Source organism: Mobula hypostoma, chromosome 5 (assembly GCF_963921235.1).
Source record: "Mobula hypostoma chromosome 5, sMobHyp1.1, whole genome shotgun sequence".
In the NCBI taxonomy this organism is placed as follows: domain Eukaryota; kingdom Metazoa; phylum Chordata; class Chondrichthyes; order Myliobatiformes; family Myliobatidae; genus Mobula; species Mobula hypostoma.
Genome location: NC_086101.1, coordinates 182,421,414 through 182,439,406, shown reverse-complemented (window position 1 = coordinate 182,439,406; position 17,993 = coordinate 182,421,414). Strand labels below are relative to the sequence as shown.

General features: G+C 42.9%; 1 protein-coding gene across 2 annotated transcripts in view; it reads right to left on the bottom strand.

Annotated features, from left to right (window-relative positions):
* The window catches only part of LOC134346366 (scrapie-responsive protein 1-like), an 86,462-nt gene that overhangs the window by 10,851 nt on the left and 57,618 nt on the right, over window positions 1-17,993 (bottom strand). Inside the window, exons 2-3 of one of the 2 annotated variants that reach the window (XM_063047719.1) lie at window positions 6,967-7,176; window positions 5,912-6,181 (exon numbers count right to left, since the gene is read on the bottom strand). In XM_063047719.1, the coding sequence (XP_062903789.1) occupies window positions 5,912-6,147 (236 nt within the window). In that variant the 5' untranslated portion in view covers window positions 6,148-6,181; window positions 6,967-7,176. The remainder of the gene's footprint in view (window positions 1-5,911; window positions 6,182-6,966; window positions 7,177-17,993) is intronic. The other variant, XM_063047718.1, reaches the window with a different exon arrangement.

Below are 17,993 nucleotides of genomic sequence, written 5' to 3'. Positions count from 1 at the left end.
AGTTATTGAGGATGTTTAAAGTAAAGTTTGATAGGCTCTTGATTAGTAATAGCATCTACGGTTATTGGAGAAGGCAGGAGGATGGAACTGAGAGGAATAGTAAATCAGTCATAATTGAATGGTGGGGCAGATACAACAGGCCAAATGGCCAAATTCTGCTCCTACGGCTTATGGTCTGATGGAATGCGGGGAGAATAGCTGTGATCTGGAACTTGCTGTCTTTTGGGGTACAGAAAGTAGAATCAATCCATGTGTTGAAAGTGAATCGGACAGACACTTGAGAGGATAATTGGAAGAGCTTTGATGAAAGGACAGGGTTTGGAAGCAGTTGAATGGGACACAAAGAACCCATCCAGACGATGGGTTAAATAGTCTCTCCCTGTGCTGCAGTCACTCTGACTTCATGAAAACATAAGTGATTTTTAACAGCACTGTCTGTAACTCATTTAAAATTCTAAAATTTACTTCCTCTGTCTCTTTTTTTCTATCTTTCTTTAAACCCATTTCCCCTTGCTTTCTTTACAAATAATGGATTAAATATTCTTTGCAATAATTCTTGGCTAAGACTAAGTGTTTCAGGAAGGATTCTTCATTCCAATTGGTGAGAAACCACACAGATCACTATGAATGGTTCTGCACTGTAAACATTGCCTAGGAACCATAGATTGCCACTCAAAAGCCAACAAAAAGTCTGCAGCCAAATGCAAGTGTAATGAAAGACAATGGCTGCTTCTATTCCATTTACTGTGGAATCCAAGCCTGGATAAAGCAGAGTAGCTTTGGTATACAGCGAATTTTTAAGATAGGAACAGCAGGAAACCATTTACCCTTTCATCCTGTTATACTATTCAATGAGCTTATGGCTGAAAGCCAACACCATGTACCCACCTTTCCTCAGTATCCATTAATAAAGATTAATGAACTTTAAAAAGTAGCTTTATTTGTCACATGTCCATTGAAACATACGAGGGGTGATAGATAAGTTCATGGCCTAGGGTAGAAGGAGTCAATTTTAGAAAGCCTAGCACATTTTTATTTCAACATAGCTCCTGTGATGAAGGCCCGTCACTAACTACGGACAGCACATAGCGCCCTCGGTAAAACACTCATCCCCAGCAGTAATACTGACTGGGTCTGAAACAGAGCTGCTGCTCCTACATTTACACACTAAGTCCAGCGGTCGTGGAGCATACGGATCTTGGACCCCCAGAAAGTGTCCACAGCATGGGTGATTGAAAGTTCGTGGACTTCGTAGAAGGAGATGAGTTATACAGCTCTCATTACATGCACATGCAGTTCAACTCTTTGAGTGATTATGCAGAAAGTTTGAAGTTAATAACTCATCTCCTTCTACCTAAGCCACAAACTTATCAATCACCCCGATGAGTTATTAACTTCAAGCTTTCTGCATAATCACTCAGAGTTGAACTGCATGTGCATGTAATGAGAGCTGTATAACTCATCTCCTCCTCCCCTTCTTACCCCACCCCTTATTTATTATTTTTTATTTTTCCCCTTTCTCTCTCTTTTTTCTCCCTCTGCCCCTCTCCCTATATCTTCCTCTGGTGCTCCCCTCCTCCTTTCTTTCTCCCTAGGCCTCCCGTCCCATGATCCTCTCCTTTCTCCAGCCTTATATCCCATTTGCCAATCACCTGTCCAGCTCTTGGCTCCATCCCTCCCCCTCCTGTCTTCTCCTATCATTTCGGATCTCCCTCTCCCCCTCCCACTTTCAAATCTCTTACTACCTCTTCTTTCAGTTAGTCCTGACGAAGGGTCTCAGCCCGAAACGTCGACGGTATCTCTTCCTATAGATGCTGCCTGGCCTGCTGCGTTCACCAGCATTTTGTGTGTGTAACTCATCTCCTTCTACCTTAGGCCACAAACTTATCAATCACCCCTGCTTTGGACACATTCTGGAGGTCCAAGATCCGAATGCTCCCTGACCACTGGACTAAGTAGGAGGGGACTATGTTGAAAAATAAATGTGCTAGGTTTTCAAAAATTGACTCCTTCTACCTTAGGTCACAAACTTATCATTCACCCCTCATACATTGAAATGCATTGTTTGTGTCAAATCAAATTAGGGAGACTTTGTGCTGGGCATAGTATTAACCCAAACCCATATGTCATTGGAACATGAGAGGAAATGGGAGCACTCAGAGGAAACACAGATGGTTATAGTAGGAATCGAACCCCCATCTTACAGTCTGCGCTGTAAAATGTTGCACTATCTGCTAAGCTACTGTGCCGGCTCGACAGAATTTCCCTGAACAAAAATCTATCAGCCTCAAAGTTAAGACGAACAATTGACATCAATTCATCTGTTATGGAATGGCGTGTGACGTTTCAACAGACACGTCTCCTAACTTCAATACCGAGTCGTTTTATGATCAAACCAATGGAAAGTATCACTTTACATTAATATCTGGGAAACTTCAATCAATTCCACCTTTAACCCAAACTACAGGAAATACTTTGAGGCTTCTGTAATCGTTCCTCAAAATTTAACCCTTGACATTCTGGTGTTATTCCAGTATATCTACATTTCACTCCCTCCAAGGTCATTCCTAACGTGGTGTTCAAAACTACTCGCCTTTCTCTCTGGATGTGGGCAACCAAGAATTAATATAGACATATCACAGCTTCTACTCCAGCCCTTCAAACGTAAAGAGCTGTGATGCATTAATCCTCCATCTCCTGCAGTTCACTTTCCTTTTAGCTGTTATATTATATTCTTCATTGGTCTTTATGCATTTTGTCCCACCTTGATATAGGATAATTATCAAATTTATACAGCGAAAAGCATCGTTTTATTTGGAGATCCAGAGGTCATGGGTCAAGGCTGAAAGGTGAAATGTTTAAGGGGAGACTTCTTCACTCAGAGGGTGGTGAGAGTGTAGAACGAGCTGCCAGTGCAAGTGGTGCATGCAAGCTCGGTTTCAACATTTAAGAGAAATGTGGCTAGGTACATGGATGGTCAAGGGTATGGAGGGCTACGGTCCCGGTACAGGTTGATCGGAGTAAGCAATTCAGCATAGTCTAGATGGGCCAAAGGGCCTGTTTCTGTGCTGTACTTTTCTATGACTCTATGACTAGATACATCACGGTAAGAGGCCCTCCCGGCCCATGAGCCTGTGCAGTCAATGATACCCAAGTGACCAATTAACCTACGAACCCTTACGTCTTTGGAACGTGGGAGGAAACCAGAGCACCCAGAAGAAACCCATGTGGTCATGGGGAGAACGTATAAACACCTTAGCGACTGTGGTGGGAATTGATCCCGGGTCGCTGGCAATGTAATAATGCTATGCTGACCGCTACACTAGACATTTTATCTTGCATTGACTAGGGCTTTATTCACTGGAACTTGGGCGTTTGAGGGGTGAACTGATAGAGGTACAGAAGGCCATGAAGGGCATAGACAGAGGGAAAGCACAATCCTTTTCCCAGGAGAAAGCTGCTAAAATCAAGAGGGCGTAGGTTTAAAATCAGAGGCGAACGATTTGTAGGTAACATCAGGGCAGCTTTGTCACGCAAAGTGTGGCGTGCATTTGAAATGAGCTGCCAAAATAAATGGTCGAGGCGAGGACATTAGCAACATTTAAAAGCCATCCTAACAAGAACATGAGTAGGAGAGGTTTAGAGGGCTAGCGGCCAAACCTGGGCAGATGGGACCAACTCACTGGGCAACACAGACAAAGGCGCTGAAGGGCCTGTTTGCATGCTGTTTGACTCTGTGAATGGAACGATCAGTCTCGATGATATTCAGATAAACGATTTTCACTGCATTTCAGTACATGTGACAACCAATTCCTAATTATTAATTACTTTCAGCATCTTTCCTTGACACTTTCATTAAATTGACTAGCCCTACTATTGCGGAACTTTGCACATCTCCCAACCCCACATCTAGATTTCTTTCGACTGCCACTGTAAGTAGATATGTATAATTACTGCTGCTTCTTAGCAACAAATTTCATGCCATACGTCAGTGATTTATTTACTGAGATACAGTGCGGAATAGGCCATTCAAGTTGCACCGCCCAGCGATCCCCAAATTTAACCCTAGCCTAATCATGGGACAATTTACAATGACCAATTAACCTACCAACTGGTACGTCTTTGGACTGTGGGAGGAAATTGGAGCACCTGGAGGAAATCTACACGGTAGCGAGGAAATGCCCAAACTCCTTACCGGCAGCGGCGGGAATTGAACCCAGTTATGGTATATTAAATCCGATTCTAATTCTGACACCATAATAAATCAATTATTTTGTCATTGACCTAAATGTGAAGCTAAGCTGAAAATGTGACTAGGCTTCAAAAGTACAATCAGTGGCCACTTTATTAGGTACACCTGCTCATTAATGTTAATATCTAATCAGCCAATCATGTAGCAGCAACTCAATGCATAAAATCATGCAGACAGGCTCAAGAGGTTCAGTTGTTGTTCAGACCAAACTTCAAAGTGGGAAAGAAGTTCGATCTAAATGACTTTGACCATGGAATGATTGTTGGTGCCAGATGGGGTGGTTTGAGCATCTCATAATCTGCTGATCTCCTGGGACTTTCACGCACATTAGTCTCTAGAGCTTAGAGAGAACGTTGAGGAAAACAAAGAAAAATCATCCAGTGAGCGCAAGTTCTGTGCGTGAAAACACCTTGTTAATGAGAGGTCAAAGAAGAATGGCCAGGCTAGTTCAAGCTGACAGGAAGGCACCCCAAATAACCACGTGATTCAACAGTGGTGTACAGAAAAGCATCTCTGAACACACAATATGCCGAACCCTACGGGCTACAGCAGTAGAAAGCCACAAACATAGACTCAGGCAACACACACAAAATGCTGGTGGAACGCAGCAGGCCAGGCAGCATCTATAGGAAGAGGTACAATCGACGTTTCGGGCCCAGACCCTTTGTGAGTCCTGACTGTAATAATTTTACTTACTGCACTGTACTGTTGCCGCAAAAAATTTCCATGAGCTATATGAGTGATGATAAACCTGATTCTGATATGGATCTTTATTGTGCTCTGGGAGTCAGAAAGGGACAGGAAAAGGGGAATCACGGTTGGAAAAAGGGGAAGGGAGGGGGAGGGAGCGGGAAGCACCAGAGAGACATTCTGTACTGATCAATAAACCTATCGTTTGCAGTCAAAATGACCTTGCCTAGTGTCTCAGGGCTGGGTGTGTCTGCATCTGCGCCACCCCCTCCCCGCGCCACCCCGGCACTCCTTCTCTGCCACCTGTCCCACACCCCCACCATGACGCTCCACCCCTCACCATTCCCAACATCCTTCGCTCCCACCAGATTTGTAAACTCGCTCCCCGTTCTACTTTGACTGTCTTAGGCACACTAGTGAAATATGTGTGCCTAAGACTTTTGTACAATACTATACGATTTATATTCTGTGTATTGTCTGTACCCAAGTTCCTGTGATGCTGCTGTGAGCAAGATTTTCACTACCTTGTACCTCAACGTACTTGTGCACATGACAATAAATTTGACTTGAAATGCAAGTCTTATCTTTTTACAAAGATAATTCATTGCACACGAGACTATTAAAGCATATAGCACAGAAACAGGCTCTTTGGCCCATCTATTATTCAGCCTAGTCCCATCAACCATTCCTGGGCACAGGGCTCTGGAGGAGTCATTGTTTATATCATGATTGGATAAATATTCATTGGCTTTATTAATCTTTCTTTTCTAGTATTTATCATTGACAAACTCTAGTGGAACAAGTGCTTGGTGTTAGAGGTTCCTGAAGGTGTTTAAACACACAGTTCTGTGCACCATTCCATAAGGTAAGGCAGAGAGCAGTGGTTCCCAACCATTTTTATGCCACGAACCCCATTTACCGAGGGGTCTGTGGATCACAGGTTGGGAACCCCCGGCACAAGTGACTTACTTGGGACAACAGAGCAACTCTCGAAAGCTGCAGTAGCAGACGACCTCACAGCTGTCTCCGTCCCAGAAGTGATCCACCAGACCCTGGTCTATGGGTCGCAAGTGATCAGTCCCTGGGGGGATATCATGGCAGTTTCGTCCTCTCAGCATCTTCTTGTAGCATGACATACGATGAGAGGGCACAGCTTGGGTAGCAAACAAGAAGCCCAGAAGCATTAGGACAATGAATCTCTTCATTCTTCACACACAGCCTGCAGAGCGAGACACACTCCTTCATCGAAATGTACACCCGTAGACACAAAGAAAAGCAGTGAGCTATCGATTTTGCAGTCTCAGGATAAAATTATGACCTTTTTGCTCTTTTGTTTTTGTTACAAAATTGTTTTTTTTAATGTTAACATTATTAATGAATTAAAGTTCAAGTTTAATTGCCCTTCAACCATACACATGTATACAGCTAAATGAAGCAGCATTCCTCCGGGGCCAATACAGTCACAAAATAATGTTAGTCCAAGACCCTGAGTGAAACTTCCACTGATGATTTATCTATCCGTGTATTAAAATGTCTTTGAATTATACATTATTAACCCAAAGCAGATTCTTCAAAGGTGAATAGTCTTGAAACCCAAGTGCATCTGTGGATCAGGCAATCTAAATCAACCCAATTGGTTGCAGCTTAGTAATTGATTCACCTAGAAATCTACATTTATAGAAAATTAAAATATTATGTATCTAAATTATTTTGGTTAAGTTATGTGAAATTGAAAAGGAAAAACTAATTTTCTTTTATATTAGATTTTCGTTCAAGGAAACACTATAAATTCCTATGAGTAATTGCCATCATCCAAATTGAAGTAATTAATATCATTGTTTTTAACATTTAGAAAATCACAAATTATATTTTAAACATTGGCAGGAACAATATAAATCTGAATTCAGCTGCCAGTATGTATTGTTACCAATGGTTTTTTTCTCCCACCATCACCACCCCAACAACAGAATTCAGTACGTTGAAAATTTATTTATTAGTAAATATATGGTTTCGAGGTCTCTTACCTTTTTGAAGGGATGCGAGTTAGTGTCTTGAGCCGTCTAGTTGTGAACTCGCTATTATAACCAATCTCTGTGGCTGGGTTTACGAAGACACAGCCACAATCGGTGCTTTGTGCTAATCGGTCTGTAGCCAAGCCTCATAGCCACTCTTTCACTCCAACCCCCACCTTCCAAGCTATCGAGGGATTAGAAGAACCAGCTCAATTCAGCAGCCTGGATTCAGAGGGGGCAATACGTGTGCAGAGACAGAATTATTTCACTTTTGGAAGCAAAGCCAGATGGAATAATGAGAAACTCCAACTTCCCTGCCAAGAGCATGCTTAATGCATGGTTGATTTAAATTTTTAAATCAGGATTAAAATCAAAGCCGGGCTTCGTTCCTCCACTGATAACTTTTATCTGAAGAAACCTGCACATAAAAAACCTTTGCAAGCCAAAGGCGATGGTTTTCGGGAGGAAGTAGAGGGGTAGTACGAACCCAAACCAGTGGGCCGATTGTCCTCCCTGCATTATGATTGAAAATTGTTGTATTGCAATGGGGCGGGGGGAACAAAGGTGCAAATTTTTAACTAAAAGGATAAATTTTCTACTGAGCACGTGTTCCTATTTAAGTCTTTTTTCCCCCGAACAATTCCCTCTGCAAGTTTCTCCCAACTTCAGTCTGTGTGACTGCGCCGAGACGGTTTCGAATTGTATCCCCAAAGAAAAATTGGAGAAGCGATTTACAAGGCTTCAGTGGCACGCGGTTAATAAAAAAAAGGGTTCTAGCCGTGGCTGGATATTGGTACCATTCGCGGCTGAGAAAGCGACACAATGGAGCCCAAGTAGAAACCAGTACTTAGTGGGTTCAATTAGTAACTGGAATGCCGGCTTTGTGCGGACATTTTTACACCATATGTTTCGGGTTTACACTGCATTCGTTCAGTAGCGCTGACTGTGCGCAAACTAACTACACGTAGACGGTAAGGGATTTAAAAAAAAAAGTTTGGCATACAGCATTTCATATCTTCCGAAGGGCTGAAGAAAAATGTAACAAGACATCGGAAAAGCTGAGTTGTACTTTAGTTAGTGGGGGTGGGGGTGGGAGGCGAGTTGGAGATTTGCGCCACCTGCTGGCCGAACAGGATGTAGAATAAGCGAACAAAGCCTCACCCAAGCGGCACTTGGCGCTGTCCGGTGTTGTTAAGCAAACTCTTTAAAATTACATTTATTTTCAGATTTGGAAACTCAGTGGTGTAAATTTGAAGGCTGGTCACTGAGAGATAGAAAACACAACACTGAATTCTCCAATTCTCCCGAACCAGGGTGGATAACTTAACTCATCTCAACTTTGAACCCATTCCACAACCATGAGGGCTTACTTTCAAGGACTCTACAACTCATGTTCTCAGCATTATCTATCTATTTATCGACCTAATGAAACAAGAAACTGGCCACCCCGACACATTTCAAATAACAGTCGGGGCACTTCAATTAGGCTTGTTTGAAGGAATCGCTGGCCCTTTTACCATCAGCATTTAAACTGTAGCATCAGAGGTCCCAACACACTAGGCTACTGCCATACCAAGATGAGGAATGCCTGCTGTTCCATGCGCAGACTGTTTCGGGAAATCTGATCACTTGGCTGTCTTTCATACAGGCAGAGTTTAAAGAGCAAAACTCCAGTGATAAGGATGATGCAGACGTGGTCACAGGAGCCCGAGGACCAACTATGGGATTGCTTTCAGTCGGTGGATCGGGCCGTGTTCAAGGATTCATCAGTGGATCTGAATGAATACACCGTGGTTGTCAAGGGCTTTATAAAAGCAGTTGTAGATGAGTGTGCCCGTACAAAATCATTCAGCGTCTTCCCCAGCCAGAAGCCGTGGATGAACCAGGAGATCCACAATCTGCTACAGGCCAGATTAGAGGCCAAGTTCGATACAAGAGGTCCAGGTATCATCACTGGAAAGCCACCTCACAGGTGAAGTGGCAATTCCGGACTAAACTTGAATCAGTGACGGATTGATTGACGAGGCTGTGTGCTTAGCCCCCAGCTCTACTCGCTTTACGCTTATGACTGCGTGGCTAAGCTCAGCTCCAACACCATATTCGAGTTTGCTGATGACACCAATGTCATAGGCCAAATCAAAGGAAGTGGCAAATTAACATATAGGAGGGAGATTGAAAATCTGGTTGAGTGGTGCCATAACAACAACCACTCACTTAATGTCAGCAAGACCAAAGAGCTGATTAATGACTGCAGGAGTAGGAAACCAGAGGTCCATAAGCCAGTTTTCATCAGAGAATCACAGGTGGATAGGATCAGCAACTTTAAATTCCTTGGTGTTATTATTTCATAGAAACAGAGAAAACCTACAGCACAATACAGGCCTTTCGGCCCACAATGCTGTGCCGAACATGAACTTACTTTAGAAATTATCTAGGGTTACCCATAGCCCTCTATTTTTCTGAGCTCCATGTACCTGTCCAGGAGTTTCTTAAAAGACCCTATCGTATCTGCCTCCACCACCGTCACCGGCAGCTCATTCCACGCACTCACCACTCACTGCTTGAAATCTGACCCCTGACATCCCCTCTGTACCTACTTCTAAGCACCTTAAACCTGTGCCCTCTCATGTCAGCCATTTCAGCCCTGGGAAAAAGCCTCTGACTATCCACACGATCAATGCGTCTCATCATCTTATACACCCCTATCAGGTCACCTCTCATCCTCCATTGCTCCAAGGAGAAATGGCCAAGTTCACTCAACCTATTCTTATAAGGCATGCTCCCCAATCCAGGCAACATCCTTGTAGATCTCCTCTGCACCCTTTCTATAGTTTCCACATCCTTCCTGTAGTGAGGTGAACAGAACTGAACACAGTACTCTAAGTGGGGTCTCACCAGGGTCCTATATAGCTGTAACATTACTTCTTGGCTCTTGAACTTAATCCCATGGCTGATGAAGGCCAATATATTGTATGCCTTCTTAACCACACAGTCAAACTGTGCAGCAACTTTGAGTGTCCTATGGACTCAGACCCCACGATCCCTCTATTCCTCCACACTGCGAGGACTCTTACCATTAATGCTATATTCTGCCATCATATTTGACCTACAAAAATGAACCACCTCACACTTATCTGCGTAGAACTCCATCTGCCACTTCTCAGCCCAGTATTGCATCCTGTCAATGTCCTGCTGTAACCTCTGACAGCCCTCCACACTATCCACAACACCCCTAACCTTTGTGTCATCAGCAAATTTACTAACCCATCCCTCCACTTCCTCATCCAGGTCATTTATAAAAATCACAAAGAGAAGGGATCCCAGAACAGATCCCTGAGACACACAACTGGTCACCAACCTCCATGCAGAATATGACCCATCTACAACCACTCTTTTAGTGTCCTGACGAAGTGTCTTCTTTTAGTGTCCTGACGAAGGGTCTCGGCCTGAAACGTCGACTGTATCTCTTCCTAGAGATGCTGCCTGGCCTGCTGCGTTCACCAGCAACTTTGATGTGTGTTACAACCACTCTTTGCCTTCCGTGGGCAAGCCAGTTCTGGATTCACAAAGCAGGGTCCGTTTGGATCCCATGCCTCCTTACTTTCTCAATAAGCCTTTCATGGGGTACCTTATCAAATGCCTTACTGAAATCCATATACACTACATCTATGGCTCTACCTTCATCAATCAGTTACATCCTCAAAAAATTCAATCAGGCTCGTAAAGCATGACCTGCCTTTGACAAAGCCATGCTGACTATTCCTAATCATATTATGTCTCTACAAATGTTCATAAATCCTGCCTCTCAGAATCTTCTCCATCAGCTTACCAACCACTGAAGTAAGAAGACCTGTCTTGGCTCAGCACGTAAGTACAATTACAAAGGAAGCTGGCAGTGCCTTCACTTCCTTTGGAGTTTGCAAAGATTCGGCATGTCACCTAAAACTTTGACAAACTTCTATAGATGTGTTGTGGAGCATACATTAACTGGCTGCATGACAGGCCCTTATGGAAACATCAATGCCCTTGAATGGAAAATCCTACAAAAAGTAGTGCATATGGCCTAGTCCATCAGAGGTAAAGCCCTCCACACCATTGAGCACATCTATATGAAATGCTGTCGCAGGGAAGTAGCATCCATCATCAGGGACCCACCACCAGAACCCAGGTCATGCTCTCTTCTCACTGCTGCCATCAGTAAGAAGGTGCAGAAGCCTCAGGACACACACCACCAGGTTCAGGAAGAGTTATAATGTTGAAGTTTTGGACCAAGACCCTTCATTAGGATCCTGTGCTGATGAAGGGTCTCAGCCCAAAACATCGACTCTTTTCCATAGATGCTGCCAGGCCTGCTGAGTTTTTCCAGCATTGAGTTCCTTCAGCATTTTGTGTGTGTTGCTTTGGATTTCCAGCATCCACAGGTTTTCTCATCTCTGGAACAGTTATTACCCCTCATCCATCAGGCTCTTGAACTAGAGGGGATTATTTCACTCAACTTCACTTGGCCCATCACTGAACTGTTCCCACAAACTATGGACTCACTTTCAAGGACTCTTCATCTCATGTTCTCAATAATATTGATTGCTTATTTATTTGTTTGTTTGTCTGTTTATTTATTTATTTATTTTCTCCTTTGTATTTGCACAGTTTATTGTCGTTTGCACCTTGGTTGTTTGTCGGCCCTGTTGGGTGCAGTCTTTCATTGATTCTGTTATGTTTCTTGGATTTACTGAGAATGTCAACAGGGAAATGAATCTCAGGGTTCTATATGGCGACATATATATACTTTGATAATAAATTTACTCCTTGAACTTTTAATTTCAAGTAAACTGCTTACCTGGATCCACCAATCGCTTGTTAGTTTTTGCTCCATCTCTACCCCCTCACTCTTTATACCGGCTATGACCCCTCTTTCAAACCAGGTGAATGATGTGGTCCACAAATTGTTGAACTGTATATTTCCCTCATGGGATATCTCTATACTTCCTCCTATAGTGTGGTAACCAGAACTGCACAAGTGCACCAGGTTTGCAGGTGCAGCAGGCTATCAAAAAGGCAAATGGAACGTTGGCCGTCATTGCTAGAGGGATTGAATTTAAGAGCAGGGAGGTTATGCTGCAACTGTACAGGATACTGGTGAGGCTGCACCTGGAGTACTGCGTGCAGTTCTGGTCTCCTTACTTGAAGAAGGATATACTGGCTTTGGAGGTGGTGCAGAGGAGGTTCACCAGGTTGATTCCAGAGATGAGAGGGGTTAGACTATGAGGAGAGATTGAGTCGTCTCGGACTGTACTCGCTGGAATTCAGAAGTATGAGAGATCTTATAGAAACATATAAAATTATGAAAAGAATAGATAGAGGCAGGAAAGTTGTCTCCACTGAGACTAGAACTAGGGGACATGGCCTCAAGATTTGGGGAGTAGATTTAGGATGGAGATAAGGAGGAACTGCTTTTCCCAGAGAGTGGTGAATCTGTGGAATTCTCCGCCCAGTGAAACAGTAGAGGCTATCTCCCTATATATGACAAGGTTGGATAGATTTTGGACTTCTTTTCTTATATGAGGAGCCCAGAATTGTTTACAATAGTCAAGTGAGGCATCACCAGCGTGTTATAAAGCCTCAGCATCACATTCCTGCTCTTGTATTTTAGACCTCTTGAAATGAATGCAAACATTGCATTTGCCTTCCTCACCATTGACAACCTGCAAGTTAATCTTTAGGGTGTTCTGCACAAGGACTCCTAAGTCCCTCTGCATCTCAGATTTTTGGATTTTCTCCCCATTTAGAAAACAGTCTGCACAGTTATTTCTTCAACCAAAGTGCATGACCATGCATTTTCCAATATTGTATTTCATTTGCCACATTGCCCACTACCAATGCTGTTTATGTCCTTCTGTGGCCTACCTGTTTCCTCAAAACTGCCTGTGCCTCCACCAATCTTCGTATCATCTGCAAACTTGGCAACAAAGCCATCTATTTCATCATCTAAATCATTGATATACAGCAGAAAAAGAAGCAGGCCCAACACTGGCCCCCGCGGAACACCACTAGTCACCGGCAGCCAACCAGAAAAGGATCCTTTCATTCCCACTTGCTGCCTCTTACCAATCAGCCAATGCTCTAACCATGCAGTGACTCTCCTGTAATACCATGGGCTCTTAACTTGTTCAGCAGCCCCATGTACGGCACCTTGTCAAAGGTCTTCTGAAAGTCCAAGTATATGCAGCATCCACTGCATCCCCTTTATCTATTCTACTGGTAATCTCCTCAAAGAAGTGCAATGATTTCATCAGACAAGAGTTTCCTTTAAGGAAACCATGCTGACTTTGTCCTATGTCACCAAGTACTCCATCACCTCATCCTTAACAATTGGCTCCAACATCTTCCCAACCACTGAGGTCAGGCTAACTGGTCAATAATTTCCTTTCTGCTGCCTTCCACCTTTCTTAAAGACTGGAGTGACACTTGCAATTTTCCAGTCCTCTGGCACCATGCCAGAGTCCAATGATTTTTGAAAGATCATTAATAATGCCTCCTTAATCTCTACCTCTACCTCTTTCAGAACACTAGGGTGCAGTTCATCTGGTCCAAGTGACTTATGTACCCTTAGGTTTTTCAGCTTTTTGAGCACCTTCTCCCTTGTAATAGTAACTATCCTTGCTTCTCTTCCCTCACACCCTTCAACACCTGGCACACTGCTAGTGTTTTCCACAGTGAAAAATAATGAAAAATACTCATTTAGTTCTTCTGTCATCTCCTTGTCCCCTGTGATTATTTCTCCGGCCTCATTTTCTAGTGGTCCTATATCCACTCTCATCTCTCTTTTATTTTGTTCAGGGTTGTGTATATTTAAGACAGAGGTTGATAGATTCTTGATTGGTCAGGGCATGAAGAGATACAGGGAGAAGGAAGAAGATTTGGGCTGAGAGGAAAATTGGATCAGCAGAGCAGTCTCGAAGGGCCAAATGGCCTAATTCTGCTCCTATATCTTATTTTATATTCTAGTCCTCTTGAAATGAATGCTAGCATTGCAGTTGCCTTCCTCACCACAGACTCAACCTGCAAATTAACTTTTAGGGAATCCGGCACAAGGACTCCCAAGTCCCTTTGCACTTCAGTTCTTTGTATTTACTCTCCACTTAGAAAATAGTCTGCTACCAAAGTGCATGACCGCACACTTCCTAACACTGTATTCCATCTGCATTTCTTTGCACATTCTCCTAATCTTTCTAAGTCCTTCTGTAGTCTTTTTACTTCCACAAAACTACCTGCTCCTCCACATATCATCTGCAAACTTTGCAACAAAACCATCAATTCCAATATCAAAATCCTTGACATATTACGGAAATAAGAATTAGCCCCATCACATACCCCTGTGGAACACAATTAGTCACTGGCAGCCAACCAGAAAAGGCTTCCTTTATTTCTATTCTTTGCCTCCTGCAAATCAGCCACTACTTTATCCATGCTAGAATCTTGCTTGTAATACCATGGGCTCATAGCTTGTTAATCAGCCTCATGTCTGGCACCTTGTCAAAGGCCTTCTGAAAATCCAAGAACACAACATCAACCAATTCTCCTTTGTCTATCCTGCTTGTTATTTCTTCAAAGAATTCCAACAGATTGGTCAGGCAAGATTTTCCCTTGAGGAAATGATGCTGACTATGGCCCATTTTATCCTGTGCCTCCAAGTACGCTGAGACCTCATCCTTAATAATCAACTCCATCATCTTCCCAACTAACTGGCCTACAGTTGCCTTCCTTCTGCCTCTCTCCCTTATTGAAAAGTAGAGTGACATTTGCAATTTTCCAGTCTTCTGGAACCATTCCAGAATCTAGTGGTGCTTGACAGACCATTACTAATGCCTCCACAATCTCTTCAGCCACCTCATTTGGAACTCTGGGGTGTACACCACCTGCTCCAGGTAACTTATCTACCTTCAGACCTTTCAGTTTCCCAAGAATCTTCTTTCTGGCTATGGTAACTTCACACACCTCATGACCTCTGACCCCTGGAAATCCCACAATACTGTTAATGTCTTCCACAGTGAAGGCTGACTTAAAATACTTATTCAGTTCATCTGCCATTTCGTTATCTCCCATTACTACCTCTCTAACATCATTTTCCAGCAGTTCGATATTCACTTTCACCTCTCTTTCACAATTTGTGTATCTGAAGAAATTTTTGGTATCCTCTTTAATATTATTGGCTTTGTATTCCATCTTTACCTTTTTAATTACTTTTTTCATTGCCTTCTGTTGGTTTTTAAAAGCTTCCCAATCCTCTAACTTCCCACTAATTTTTGGTCTAGTCATAGTATAGTCATAGTCATACTTTATTGATCCCGGGGGAAATTGGTTTTCGTTACAGTAATAGTAATAAAACCATAAATAGTTAAATAGTAATATGTAAATTATGCCAGTAAATTATGAAATAAGTCCAGGACCAGCCTATTGGCTCAGTGTGTCTGACCCTCCAAGGGAGGAGTTGTAAAGGTTGATGGCCACAGGCAGGAATGACTTCCTATGATGCTCTGTGTTGCATCTCGGTGGAATGAGTCTCTGGCTGAATGTACTCCTGTGCCCATCCAGTACATTATGTAGTGGATGGGAGACATTGTCCAAGACGGCATGCAACTTAGACAGCATCCTCTTTTCAGACACCACCGTGAGAGAGTCCAGTTCCATCCCCACAATATCACTGGCCTTACGGATGAGTTTGTTGATTCTGTTGGTGTCTGCTACCCTCAGCCTGCTGCCCCAGCACACAACAGCAAACATGATCGCACTGGCCACCACAGACTCGTAGAACATCCTCAGCATCGTCCGGCAGATGTTAAAGGACCTCAGTCTCCTCAGGAAATAGAGACAGCTTTGACCCTTCTTGTAGACAGCCTCAGTGTTCTTTGACCAGTCCAGTTTATTGTCAATTCGTATCCCCAGGTATTTGTAATCCTCCACCATGTCCACACTGACCCCCTATTATACTGTATGTCCTCTCTTTGGCTTTTATGTTGGCTTTGACTTCTCTTGTTAGCCATGGTTGTGTCATTTTTCCTTTAGAATATTTCTTTTTCTTTAGGATGTATGCATACACACACACACACACACACACACACACACACATATATATACCTGTACCAATCTGATTTCCCCAATCTATCTGCATATTGAAATTCCCCATGACTATCGTAGTGTTTCACATTTGGCATGCATTCTCTATCTCCCATTGTAATTTGTAGGCCACATACGACTGTTTTGGGGGACATCTGTATACAACTCCCATTAGGATCTTTTTATCCCTGCAGTTCCTTAGCTCTGTCCACAATGATTCAAGACCTTCTGACCCTGTGTCACTTCTTCCTAATGATTTGATTTCATTTTTTACCAACAGAGCAATGCCAACCCCTCTGCTTTCCTGCTTGTCCTTTCGATATATAATGTATGCTTGGATATTAAGCTCCCAGCTATAATCTTTGAGCCATGATTCACTGATGCCTACAATGTAATACATGTCAATTTGCAACTGTGCTGTAAATTCATCTACCTTATTCTGTATACTGCGAACATTCATATACATCACCTCCATTCCTATATTCACCCTTTTCAATTTTTTCCGTCTTTTACATTGCAACTCATCCTGTTGTCTGAAATTTCGCCCTATCAAATCCTCTCATTGCCTCTGTTTGTAAACCAGCTGCCTCATTTTCAGCACTAGTATCTGCCTTTTCTACGATACAAGTTGCATTGAAATATATGCAACTCAAGACAGTACCCACACCATGTTCAACCTTTTGATTCCTAACTTTAACCTCTCCACTAATTGTACTGGCACTCTGATTCCCATCCCCCTGCAGCTCTAGTTTAAGGAATAGCTTCTTATCCCCTGCCATCAGATTTCTGAATGCTCCCTGAATCTATGAACACTACCTCACTATTCTGGCACTATTTATTTAATTTTATTGTAATTTGTTATGCCTGCACTGTACTGCTGCCACAAAACAACATATTTCACAATTTATGTCATTGATAATAATACTGATCCACAGTCCGATTTTGATGTTGTAGCCAAATCCCCTTGTTCATGTCTTTCCAACTATTGAAAACAACTGAACATCTATCCAGTTAAGCCTTCTTAAGATTATGTATGTTTAAGTAAGCTTTCTCTAAAGTCTAAGGAATACAGAGCCAAACTGTCTACCTTTTTTGATAGGACCTCCCTGGACTTACTCTGGTGAATCTCCTTTGTGATGCTATTATATCCTGACAGGAGAGAATAGGATCATTCATAGGGCAGTGGTTAGACTGCACTTGGAATATTGTGAGGATCTTGGACTCTGTAACTAAGGAAATATGTGGTGGCCCTGGAGAGAGACAAGAGGAGATTCACAAGAATGAACCCAGGAGTGATAAGCTTAACATATGAGGAATGTTTGATGGTACTTACTTACTTATCTATCTATCTATTTATTTATTTATTATTTTAGTTTGATTTTTCTTCTATATTATGCATTGCATTGAACTGCTGCTGCTAAGTTAACAAATTTCATGACACATGCCAGTGATAATAAACCTGATTCACATTCTGATTCTGATACTGTAACTGCAGTTCAGAAGAAGTACATCTACTAGGGTATCTAGTAGCTTTGTGTGCTGTATGCAAAGCATTTCAAACATCTTGCCTTTTATGATCTCCAGAAAGCCATCTCACATGCGAAGTGGCCAAACTGGACCAATCTTGCATCTTTGAAAGATGCTCGACAGCTGTGGGCCTGAATGCTATGACCTCTTACAGAGTGAAACCAAGCGATATGGGTGACACACATCAAAGTTGCTGGTGAACGCAGCAGGCCAGGCAGCATCTCTAGGAAGAGGCACAGTCGACGTTTCGGGCCGAGACCCTTAGTTAGGACTAACTTAAGGAAGAGCTAGTAAGAGATTTGAAAGTGGGAGGGGGAGGGGGATATCCAAAATGATAGGAGAAGACAGCCAATCATCTGTCCAGCTCTTGGCTCCATCCCTCCCCCTCCTGTCTTCTC